The following is a 12,294-nucleotide window of genomic DNA, read 5'->3' as shown; positions in this document are numbered from 1 at the left end:
AAAGCTATTAGTGGAAATTAATTATTATTATGAGAATATATTCAATTTTTTATTGAATTGAGCTGGTCATTGTCTAACGAATTTTAAAATTAAATACTTTTCGATACTTTTGTTTTGAACAGAATTCCATCCATCCCAGAAAACGATTAGATTAAATTAATCGACCAGAAACTTCTTTCATTTAAAGTTTCAGATTAAGTTTAAACGTAGAATGACAACAAATTAACCTATTAATATTCCAAAAGGTTAACCGACTTTCAGATTCTTCAGGATCTCGGAAGAGATGAGAAAATATCAAGATAAAATAACGTCATGCATTTAAGAAGAATGAAAGTTCAGATTCTGTTCCTTGTTGGTATTTTGACACTTAAAGATAGTTTGGCAGGAGAGGTGGAAGACACTGACACGTACTTAAGCCGCTTTTTGGCAGACTTATGGCTTGAAGGCGCTGATGTGGTTAAAATTATCTGGCGGGATTGCTCTAAAAAGGTATGTAATGTGTTAACTCGAAAGACTCACGATCATGGACAAATTAATGATTACTTTTGTAGCACACACTATACAAGACTGACGACTGCAGTAATTTATTTGTTGACGGTTGTTTTGCTTTTTCTAAATACTATTACGATTTATAAGAGCAGAACGTGTAGATAAAAGAAAATAAATCTTCGAATATTGATTAAGAGTGTAATTCATATTATAATATCGAAATCCAGTGCTATATTCCAGCTTACTATCTACTCAACAAGCTGCTCAAAACTATACAGCTATTAAACATTAAGCAAGCGTCCGTCCATCTTGTGAAGGCCTTAATCTCTTCCGGATCTCCATAATCTGCTTTAACGTGCGCTATTGTTACTATGTACACTACAAGCTATACTGTTCTAATAGGCGGGTCCATACAGAGCGAGCAGCCTCGCGAAGCATTTTCCGAGACTTGGTCTATGTGGACGTGCCTTAGCGGCAACTAAACTTCACGCGCTTTCTTCGGCCGAGCTTTGCTTTTTTGCTTCGCGAGGCTGGTCGCTCTGTGTGGATCCGCCTTATATATGTATAAGCATTATACTCCTGCTTAGGACGTCTTCCTAAATTAACAATATATTTTCAAGATCCGCATCAAACGTGTTCTAGTAGTAGGAACGAATTTAACAGAACGTGATCTTTTTCATTTATCTTGTCTTCACTTCCTAAGTTTTCAAGAATATTGAGCAGATAGATTTTTATTTTGCATTTAATACAATACACAAGTATTTATCATGCTTCTTAATAACCAAATGTGGTACATAAATTATTATAAGGAAATATTTCACTCTATACTATTCCCAAATTGTGCCATTAATAGCCATAAAATGAGGGTAATTTTTTATACCACAGTAAAATTGAATAGGTAGGTCCTTATTATAACACTTCTATTGTATTAACTTTTCACTCAGTTAGGACAAAGCAAAAGTTTTTAATTTTTTGCCCTGAATGGCACTTAAAAAGTGTGGCATTTATAAGCGATGTACTACTGAAAATATTATAATGACTACCGTTATGATATAGAATATACATGTAATGTAGAGAAATACATATAAATACTTATTTAGTTTAGACCGTCTGTTTGAATTGATGAAATGATATTGGCCATAATAAGAATGCATGTTTTACAACAGGTAGTATGTATATATATATATATATATATATAAATAAATTTGAATTAAAATACTTATATAATATTCAGAATAAATAAAGAGATTCTGTCCACTACGTCATACTTTGTTTTACTATTTTGTTTATGAGTCTTTGTACCTCCTTATTATATAAATTACATTGGCTAAGTATTAATTGTTTTGCTGACTCTGCTTTTAAGAAACAACACTCATTAATTCTGTCATAAATACTTGTATAATTAAATCTTTATTTACGCACGTCATCTAGGCTGTTGAAAAAGAAGTTTTTTTTTCAATCAATGAGTGTCTATATTTGTAATCTATAATTTAATTGTATTCCAGAAAAGGTGAATTAATTATTACCCGTTATACCCGACTAATTTTATAATAATACTAAAATTACTGAAACTTAGAGTTACAAGCTAAAACTAAGACTAAATCTATTAAATAGCCAAGTTTCAAGTTCAATTTAGTAAGAAAATGTTACCTTTATAAAGTTAATGAACGCCAGGTAAAACAAAAGACAGGGGACAAAAAAGGTCTGACAGAAAAATTTAATAAAACCCTTGTATAAAAATCTACGTTAAATCGTAAAACAATACGAAAAATAAACATCGATTGCGATTTATTCCCTTTACAATTTATAACAATGAATATGGAAAACTGATAAAATGTAGATTTTTATAGGTTTCTAGACAATTGATATAAAGAATTCCATTTGGTACACAGATACTGAAAAGGTTTCATGTAAAATTACATTTGAATAATATATCGTCTTTATTTTATACTAGCTTCCCGCCCGCGGCTTCGCCCTCTTTGTCTAAAACCTAATAAATTATATATACTAAAACCTTCCTCTTGAATCACTCTATCTATTAAAAAAACCGTATCAAAATCCGTGTAGTTTTAAAGATTTAAGCATACAAAGGGACATAGGGGACAGAGAAACCGACTTTGTTTTATACTATGTAGTGATGTAGTGAAAAGTATTTTTATTACAATATGGTTTAAAAGTTAATTAAGTTTACTTATTGACCATTAAGAAAAAGGATCATTCACTCACAAAGTGATTATAGTGAGAGAAATGCTTTGGAGAAACATTAATCCTTCGTTAATCTACTCTAGGACATGACACTTCCATTTAAGATTGGTGTAGTTACATTTTAGGCTATTTAGATACATTTTGATTGCTCGTTGAAATTGAAAAACTCGCCACTGTATTATAGACTGTATTTTTCTAAAAAATTGTATTTATTATAAATTATTAAAGAGCATTATTTTATATTTTACATGTTAGTAAACCACACCTTTAGAGCTAGCGCGCAAGAGCAACTTTTGTCTCCGCAACTATTTTGTCTCTCCCATCAACTCTATGGGGAGTTGCGTCGCTACGTGTGCTTTCTTACTAGCCCATAGAGTTGATGGGAGAGACAAAATAGTCGCGGAGACAAAAGTTGCTCTTGCGCGCTAGCTCTTATACATTAGTAAACCTTGTTTACTTTTCACACCTGTTAAGAAATAATTGCCCATAACTTTTATGCATTTTTGTTCATTTCATCATTTATCCAGACTCCTCACAACATAATATCTATAATATATTTTTGAACTTTTACTTTCTTCCATGAAGCTTACGTCAGTTGTTTATCTATTTACCGCTTACCTCTAACCTTCATCACTTACTCAAGATCTTGTGCAGTTTCTTTATGAAATTTTAACTACAATACTCAACTTTGGAATATAATAGTAACATATTTTTATATAGTAATAATTTCAGCTTGCTGACGTCAAAGATTCTATCGAGACGATGGATTATTATCCAAAATTCACAAGATGCATGAAAAGAAAGACGTTAAGGGCTTTAGATAGATCTCTGAGTCTCGATGTGGTACCAATAGCTGATGGTGTGAACTTGGTGAAATTTGAAATGGTGGATCGCTCTGGTAATGTGATTCATGAAAATAATTCTAGGTATGTTAATTATATTATTATACGTGCGTTATTGATATAATATTTAAAAATGCAGAGTTATATTCTTGGTTGGATTTATAGTATTATATCTACGTATTAAAATACGATTTTTTTAGTTGTTGGCGAGAGTGTATGAACTGATAGGTCCTACGTTTGGTTCCTGTGGTAAATTACTGCATCAAACGTCATTCTCTTTGAAAGTCTGATTACCAATTTCTTCATAAAAAGACAATAACACAGAAGTACTAAGTAGATTTAAAATGTATATCCACATTTTTTTTATATTTAATCAAAGTCGAGCCAATATTAACAATGAACAAGTATAATATATTTATTAACAAAATTATAGGGCTATTCTCTTTATTACCATGTATTTTAAAATATTATGTACTGTTAGTTCGAAACTTTATTTATAGCAACTCCCTTGAAGCGTTTTATCCAATGCAGATTTACAAAAGTAAAACGCGGTTAATAAATTTCATTCGTGGGCGAGTGAATGACCTCAGGATTATTTGTCAACGTCGCGTTAAAACGTTCAAAGTGGGCTTCGTATTAAATTGCGCAAACTCGCTCCACTTTCAGCAATATCGCAGTAGTTTTGTGAGCTAAGCAAATAAGTAGTAAAACATTACTGTAGCGAGTAAATAGAACAATTGTTTTAAATTTATTAAACACATAATCTACACTAATATTATAAAGAGGAAAACTTTGTTTGTTTGATTGTAATGAATAGGCTCATAAACTACTGGACCGATTTTAAAAATTCTTTCACCATTCGAAAGCTACATTATCCACGAGTATTATAGGCCATATATTATCACGCTAAGACCAACAGGAGCGGAGCCACGCGGGTGAAACTGCGCGGCACAGCTAGTTTTTCATAATATGAGAAAAATGTAGTTGTAAAATTTTGTCCCTAATTTCACATGACAAAACCTTGATAAAACGAATCTGTCTTACCACAAAAAACTTTAGACCGCGTTTATCTTTAAGCGCAGGTTCTCTGTAATCTAGTTTTGTCGTATTTCACGTAGAAAACTATTAAAATGACAGATCCCTGGTTTAAAGTTAGACTGTGTTTAAATTTTATGTGTGGTAATACCATAGCTGTTTAATTCTCTCACGTAATTATTACGTTAAAGAGGTTATCAGTTGTGATAAAGTTGAGCAAGGAGATAAATTAGATTTAAGGCTATTTTTGTCTAGAGAACAAAACTTTGAGTCTGCAAAAAGGGTGGAAATTAGTACGTCGAACGGGTGTCGCAAGCCAAAATTACTTTTGATAAATCAGTAGGTACCCAACTATCTATAGTTTCTTGTCAATCCTTCTAGTAGTGATATTGAAAATAAGTGTTAGTTTAATAAAACAAAAAAAAAAACGATATTCATAAGCACATCTAAAATTTGTAACCATTTTGTAACACAAAAGGATTCTGTTTTTAATTATTTGAGGAAAGTTACAATATAAGATCATTATTTTTGCAGTCTCAATCCCGAGATTATCCTTGAGCATTGAGAGGAATACCCGGGAATATTTATTTACAAACAATTATTTTCTATGAACTTCGTCAATATTTTTAATTGTAATTTAATCTTCAACATATCCTTAAACTAATAAAAATGCACCTGCCATATGCACACTCAAGTTCTATTACAGCACACTCAAGTTCTATTACAGTATAAATTTTTCTTTTACGTTTTAATAAAATAAAAATAAAAAAGTTAACCTTTGATGCATGAACATCACATACATTATTTATTATTTTCATTCAAAAATAACAAGAACGAGACAAACAGTAACATGCATGAATGCTTACACAAACAATTTCATATATCATTATAAAAGAGCAAGCGAGTGAAGACATTGTTACTAGATATTTTCTGTGATATCATCCGCATGTTATATTTCAGATTCTCTATTTTTGTCTAAGCAAGTAAAGCTGGTGGTTTATGATGTCATATTTACTCATTTACAGTAAATAAACAAAAATAAGCAAATTAATATTGTCAGAAATCAGAATGCATTTATGGATAAATTTCAGTAAAAAAAAAACACAACTTAGAATAGATAGCTTTATAAAAGCATAATAATCATATTTTATCATTATATTATATTTTGCATGCCGAATGTATTCCTTTCTACATTTCGCTGATTCAGCATGGAACGCTGCTGACTCTAAAACATTTTTATTTTCAATAAATACTTATAATTTTTTAATTATTTATGTACCTACTTCTCTACTTAAATATATTGGTTATTGTTATATATGTTATGTAATTGATGAATTTTTTTCAGTACATGGTCCGAGAAGGATTTAAATGAAACCGATTGGCGGACTTTGGCATTGCAACGCATCGTCAAAGTGCTACGAACTCATGTTGTCAAGTTTGATTTGGATGAATTTAAAACCATGGAAGGAGGTATTTATAAATTAATTAATTAAATCGGTACCTAGCGGCATAATTCAAACGTTATATAATATAAGGTATAAACTTATAATAAACTCTTATTGAATTAGTTAAAGAAATCGATGAAATACTATGTTTAAGTTATATAATTATGTATAATAAATAGGCATAATTATATGTATCATATAATATTACTGAATAATTGCATCTGTACAGTCACGTGGTCTCCTCTGAAAATCAATGCAGCAATACATTTTAATTAATGGTTGCTGCTTTGCTGACGGGGAGTTCTTTTTGCCACCATTGTTATATATATTATTTTTTTTTCTGTTCTGTGTTAGATTAAGTATTAAGATTTATATTTTTGTACATGGCGGCAAATAAAACGCTTTCTATTTCTATTTCTATAAAATGTTACAGATTTTTGATAACGTTGTTGAAATTTGTTATTTACCATTTGAGCGATTTCGCTTAGTTGGTGGAATTATACATTCATTTATTTATACTATTACCTACTTCATAATAGTTGTTCAATAAATACGTAGGTGCTGATTCTTGTTATTCTATAAATAAACAACCTATAAGATATACATGATACATGTAAGTATACGCTAATGGTTCTTAAAACTAAATGAACTAGCTATTACAATTTTATTGGAGATCGTTTTATTAACAAAGTTTATATTAACACATCGATACTAACCTATTCCACTTTATCACAATACTAGCTTACCGCCCGCGGCTTCACCCGCTTTGTCTAAAACCAAATAAATTATATACTAAAACCTTCCTCTTGAATCACTCTATCTATTAAGAAAAACCGCCTCAAAATCCGTTGCGTAGTTTTAAAGATTTAAGCATACAAAGGGACATAGGGACAGAGAAAGCGACTTTGTTTTATACTATGTAGTGATGATCTAGATATGTATTCCTTTAACAAAATTTTATCAAATAGTTAATAGATCATGAATGGTTAAAACTTTAATGTGAGAAATAAGATATAATTTCATTAGACATCTACTATTTTTTATGCATTGTAGAATATTTATGTTACACTTACTGTGTAGCGCGGTTTCGGCTGTGGATGAACATTTGGTTATTCTGGTATATCATTGCCGAGTATTATCAAAATCTATTCAATGGTTTTCACGTGAAAGAGTACATCCATATCATTCAAACTTCTATGTTAACTATGATATTTTATATATTTTCTAGTGGAACAACGAGGGCGTCGTCGTCACCACATGATGACGATGATGATGTTCGGTATCGTCTCTATTGGAATGGTTCTTATTCCAATGGGATTCCAGTTTCTGGCTGTACTTGGTGGAAAGGCTTTGCTGCTCGCGAAAATGGCGCTCATTCTTGCATCAATTCAAGGACTTAAGAAGGTAATTATTATTTAGTTTTGTGTTTAGAAATATCAACTCAACTTCTAGACTATTCTGTAACATTTTTAACTAATAATATTTCGCTGTAGATTTTATCTGCTTTTGATAACGCGCAATCAATTTCTATAAAACCTATGTCTGCTCATAAACTACAAAACTATGAAAAGGACTATGTATATCAATTCTTATTAAGCGAAATAATCTCGTAGCTCGCGTACAAAACTATGACGAATTTCGTAGCGCCTCACAGATTTCCTCGATATTATTATGTCAATTTTCCAATATCCCTTAGGAGACAAATCTATGAAAAATTACAAAGATTTATCTTATAACATTATATTGTAGTGTATTAACTGCCCATAAAATTATCTATCTATCTATCATATCTTAAATGTATTACGAAAATAACGCAACCCTATTAAAATCAAGCACATTACGTGACATTACGTACTAATAGGTATTAAAATGTCACAGCGAATTTAATTCCGCCCCGTCACCCGCGCATTTACTAATTCAATAATCAACGTGTTGATTTTCACAAATCAAACATTAAACGTACTAACAGATTAACGTTCACATTTTCTTTTAGGTAGACACTTTATATCAAGGGTTTATTTATTTTATTTTATTTATTTATTTATTTATAATCTTTATTGCATACAAAACAAATACAAATTTCACACACACAGACAGGACATTTGATGCAAAGGGCGGCTTTATTGCTTCAAGCAATTTCTTCCAAGCAACCCGAGCAACCAATGTATTGGAAAAAAAAAAGAAAATTAAGGTAGATTATGTACACAATAGAAATAAAAAAAAGGACATCACATAATAAAATAAAAGACAACAACAAAATTATGATTAAAAAAAAAATTCTAAAAAAAACAAGAGAAATAAACCAAAAGGGAAAAAAACACATGAAAATAAACAGTAAAAAAAAACAAGCAAGAAAAAGGGTTTCATGCCAGGGGAAAGGTAATAAATAACATACCTTTACAGCTTTGCTAATATTACACTAACTAGACTTCTACAAGTTACACTCATTTACTAAGGGCCGATTTTTCAATCCTTCGTTAAAATTTATCCGTCCAATAAAGTATTACACGAACACTTTAAAATGACACCTGTAAACTGTCATATACGGACAATTATTAGAATACATTTTTGAAATGGTAGTTTAATACGTTATTCGATGAATAAGTTTTAACCAAGGATTGAAAAATCAGCCCTTAGTATATTATGTTTTATTAATTAAAAAAGATTTAATTCAATTATTTAACCACACATTATTTAGCTATGCGCTATGCAGCACATTACTAAAACAGCAAAGATAACCGGTTAATAGATGTTTTGTTCCAGATTGCTTCAAGTCCGTTGAATTACGGCTTCTACCACAATTACTATCCTTACGACCATCTGGACAAAAGGAGTAACGATGGTGCATTACTGACTGGAACTTCCCCGATAGCAAAACAACAATGGCCTATAAAACCTTATAAAAATATCAGACCTACAATTCATAGAGGCGAGATTTACGACAAACAAACGAACAATGGAATAAGGAACCCAATATCAACGAATAGTAAAGAAAATTATGTATCCCGTCAATTTCCAAACAATGATTTATATTCCTCCTCTTCTCTTCAAGACATAACATCAAGACCTGGTGAAGTACAAGCCGATTATTCCCTCGAATTACCATACAACGGACTGAATTTTCAAAGTCCCAATACTGTCGTTTCAACTTGATGTATTCGTTGCGCTTTTTCAGGCACTATTCAATGTTATATCCAGTATATTTTTATACATTGGCCAAGTATTGTATCCGAATAGGCAAATAGTGTACAATGTATATTGATAGAATAAATAATATCAATTAAAAACTGTTTATTACTGCCCTAGAAGGTTTGACAATGTATAGTGTGAGTTAGTACCATTAAATAGGGGTTCGCTGTAGGAGACCGGTAGACATTAAGCACTTTAAGACTCGGTAAGCTACAGAATTTTTATTGCCATAATAAATACTAATGGAGATATCATTAACACATGTGTTTAATGTACTTTCACAGCGACGCTTTCGTAAACAGGACACTAAGTAAATAGTATAAAATGTATTTTATTTATATCCATGACTAACGAGAGCATTATGTTGAATAAAATAATTGTCAAAGGCTTATTATAGCATGTATTTATATCATCTATACATATAATAAATCTGTAGAAGGGTCAATTCTGTACATTGAAAATATTGAAAAAATAAATGGCAGGGGGTGTTACTGGATCGATACCAAGCCCAAATATGTGATTAAAAAAAAATTTTTCTGTCTGTCTGTCTGTCTGTCTGTCTGTCTGTATGTTCATGCATCACGTGAAAACTAACGGTTCGATTTCGATGAAACTTGGTATAATTATACCTTATTATCCTGGGCATAAAATAGGATACTTTTTATCCCGGAAAAATACGTAGAAAAAAAAATATCTTAATTTTTCTTAATTTTTCCGCGCGGACGGAGTCGCGGGCGGAAGCTAGTCGTTAATATTAAAATAATTATCAATGTCAAGATTTAATAAATTGCAATACATGTAAGCACGTAATAACACAAAATTAAAAACACAATAAATAAGAATAAACCACTTAGAATGAAGACTTCAATCTTCATCAACCTATCCAAGTTGAATATAATTAAATTAATTATGTGCTTATATAATAATCTGGGGGCTCGGTAGTGCCCCCTCCAAGCTTACCGCCCGCGGCTTCGCCCGCTTTGCCTAAAACCTAATAAATTATATACTAAAACCTTGCTCTTGAATCACTCTATCTATTAAAAAAACCGCATCTAAATCCGTTGCGTAGTTTTAAAGATTAAAGCATACAAAGGGACGTAGGGACAGAGAAAGCGACTTTGTTTTATACTATATACCTCTCGAATATCCTCAATTTTCTGGAAAAAGTAACTAATGCCGTAATTTGCTCATAATCGGCAGGAGTGTACTTATTTATTATAGCCTGATTAATTCCCCAGCTTTGAGACCTCTATAACAGACTGCTTTCAACACAAACCTGGGGTCGAACATCAGTAATCCATCATCATCCATTGGACATTAAAATAATTAATTATATCGATTTACAAGTAACTTAAACATAATTGACGAATTGTGGGTGGATAATAAGTACCTATAATTCTGGGGACTTGTATTTTGATTGTAATTTGTTGTTGTACAGATACTAACAAATAAGCAAAAAATATATTGAAAACTAGCTGCGCCCCGCGGTTTCACCCGCATTGCTGTTGGTCTTAGCGTGATGATATATACAGGGTTAGTAAAACGTCGTGAATTACGAAGAAAGTGTTTATTATTATATTCCCAATAGACACAATTTGATATGAATTTGGTAAAAGCTCTAGGGAGATTGGAACCTTCTCATATGGTGACGTCAAATTTCATACTGAAGAAGTAGCGTAAAAAATAGTAGGTGCAGTCATAATAATAGAAATAGAGAAATATTTCGTGTCTGTGTGTGTTTGTGTTATGATATTTCTAGAATCATTGTCACTTTTTAGGTAAATTTGAATATTCAGTGATTGGATACACTAAGCGTATTTTATGATTTATATTATTGGAATCTCTTTCTTAATTTTACACAGTAAATCTTGAACCTATTGAAAGTTAAAGAAATTAACGTTGTTAATTTTCTTAAAAAATTTAATGTTCAAAACCGCGGAATTATCAGATCAGAGCTTTAGAATTTTATGAAAATATAAAATATTGATAGAAAAGTTTATGGCTCAACTTTAATTTATATAATATTCTCTAGTAATAAATTTAACAAGATTTATTAAATGACCATGCAGCTGCATTAGATAATCCGTGACGGCCTACTCAGTAACGTGAATAATGCGAGAACATTAACTAGAGTCCTGGGTCAGAAATTAGTACTTTACTATTAGGTATACTTATAACAAGTATAGAAAAAGAGGAGCAGCCTTGAATAGTAAAAATATCTAGTCGATCACCATAGAGTCGAAAATCGAGGAATTTTATATAGCTCTGAAAAGACCGTACCTAAAACAACTTCACATCACATATTTATCCTTCAAAATATTACTTCTAGGACCAATATTGAAGCCTTTATAAAGCCAAATAGGGATTAAGAAGCAATTAAATCTTAATCTCTTGAATACATTAAGGATAACGTCTTCTGTTAACTAAGTCCGATAATCTCCTTACTTGCCTTTACTGAGCAAACAAAGTCCCTCACAGAATTCATAATATAATCGTATCTATAGAGACCATGCCTCATGGTCAAACGTCGTTCAAAGAGATTTATACATTGAGAGTAATAATATTGGCATTTCTCATCCAAGGGACTCCCTGTGCAATAAAGATAGCAATAAAACACCTGTTTGAAGTAGCATTTATTTTATACAATAAGATCTACGGTTGCAATTAAAGCTTTTGTCTGTACCTACACGACATTTTTGTATAGAATTACTTCAATCAGTTTATATTTTGCATTCTTATTTATTATTAGAATTGCGGTAATAAGATTCATTTTTGGATAATTTTTAAAACATTTTTGATAATATCGTTACATGCGAAAGGTGACCCTTTTCCGGACCCTATCAAAATAAATAAAGAGTGAAGCATATTTTGCGTGACAAACATTCCATAATATACAATAACATTCTTTAACAATAATACATAATTAAATACCATTATCTATACAAAAAAAAAAAAAAACATTTTCTTTAATAAACCATACATTTTCTTCAGAAAGCAGGCTAGCTCTAAATATGTAATGTGCTCGTAATATGTAAAGTAATTGTTCTCTGTCATTGTTCTCTCATTATTTTAACGTATATAACCTGTAA

At 31.0% G+C, this 12,294-nt stretch overlaps 1 protein-coding gene across 1 annotated transcript; it reads left to right on the top strand.

Moving 5' to 3' along the window:
• Positions 1-283: 283 nt before the first annotated feature.
• Positions 284-9,297, top strand: LOC123692965. The gene is made up of 5 exons (XM_045637817.1): positions 284-489; positions 3,427-3,620; positions 5,917-6,041; positions 7,245-7,420; positions 8,780-9,297. Exons 1-5 carry the CDS (start codon positions 313-315, stop codon positions 9,167-9,169), a joined length of 1,062 nt encoding a protein of 353 aa, XP_045493773.1. The 5' UTR covers positions 284-312; the 3' UTR covers positions 9,170-9,297.
• The last annotated feature ends 2,997 nt before the right edge of the window (positions 9,298-12,294 follow it).

The sequence above is a fragment of the Colias croceus genome, chromosome 7 (assembly GCF_905220415.1).
Source record: "Colias croceus chromosome 7, ilColCroc2.1".
NCBI classification, from domain to species: domain Eukaryota; kingdom Metazoa; phylum Arthropoda; class Insecta; order Lepidoptera; family Pieridae; genus Colias; species Colias croceus.
The sequence above is the reverse complement of the archived record's forward strand: the minus strand, read 5'-3'. Positions and strand labels throughout refer to the sequence as shown.

What these genes read in the sequence shown, in the direction of transcription:
- LOC123692965 (XM_045637817.1), top strand. Translation starts at nt 313, where the DNA reads ATGCATTTAAGAAGAATGAAAGTTCAGATTCTGTTCCTTGTTGGTATT. An exon ending in GGCGGGATTGCTCTAAAAAG is followed by an intron (nt 490 to 3,426) that starts GTATGTAATGTG and finishes TAATAATTTCAG; the next exon opens with CTTGCTGACGTCAAAGATTC. An exon ending in ATTTAAAACCATGGAAGGAG is followed by an intron (nt 6,042 to 7,244) that starts GTATTTATAAAT and finishes TATATTTTCTAG; the next exon opens with TGGAACAACGAGGGCGTCGT.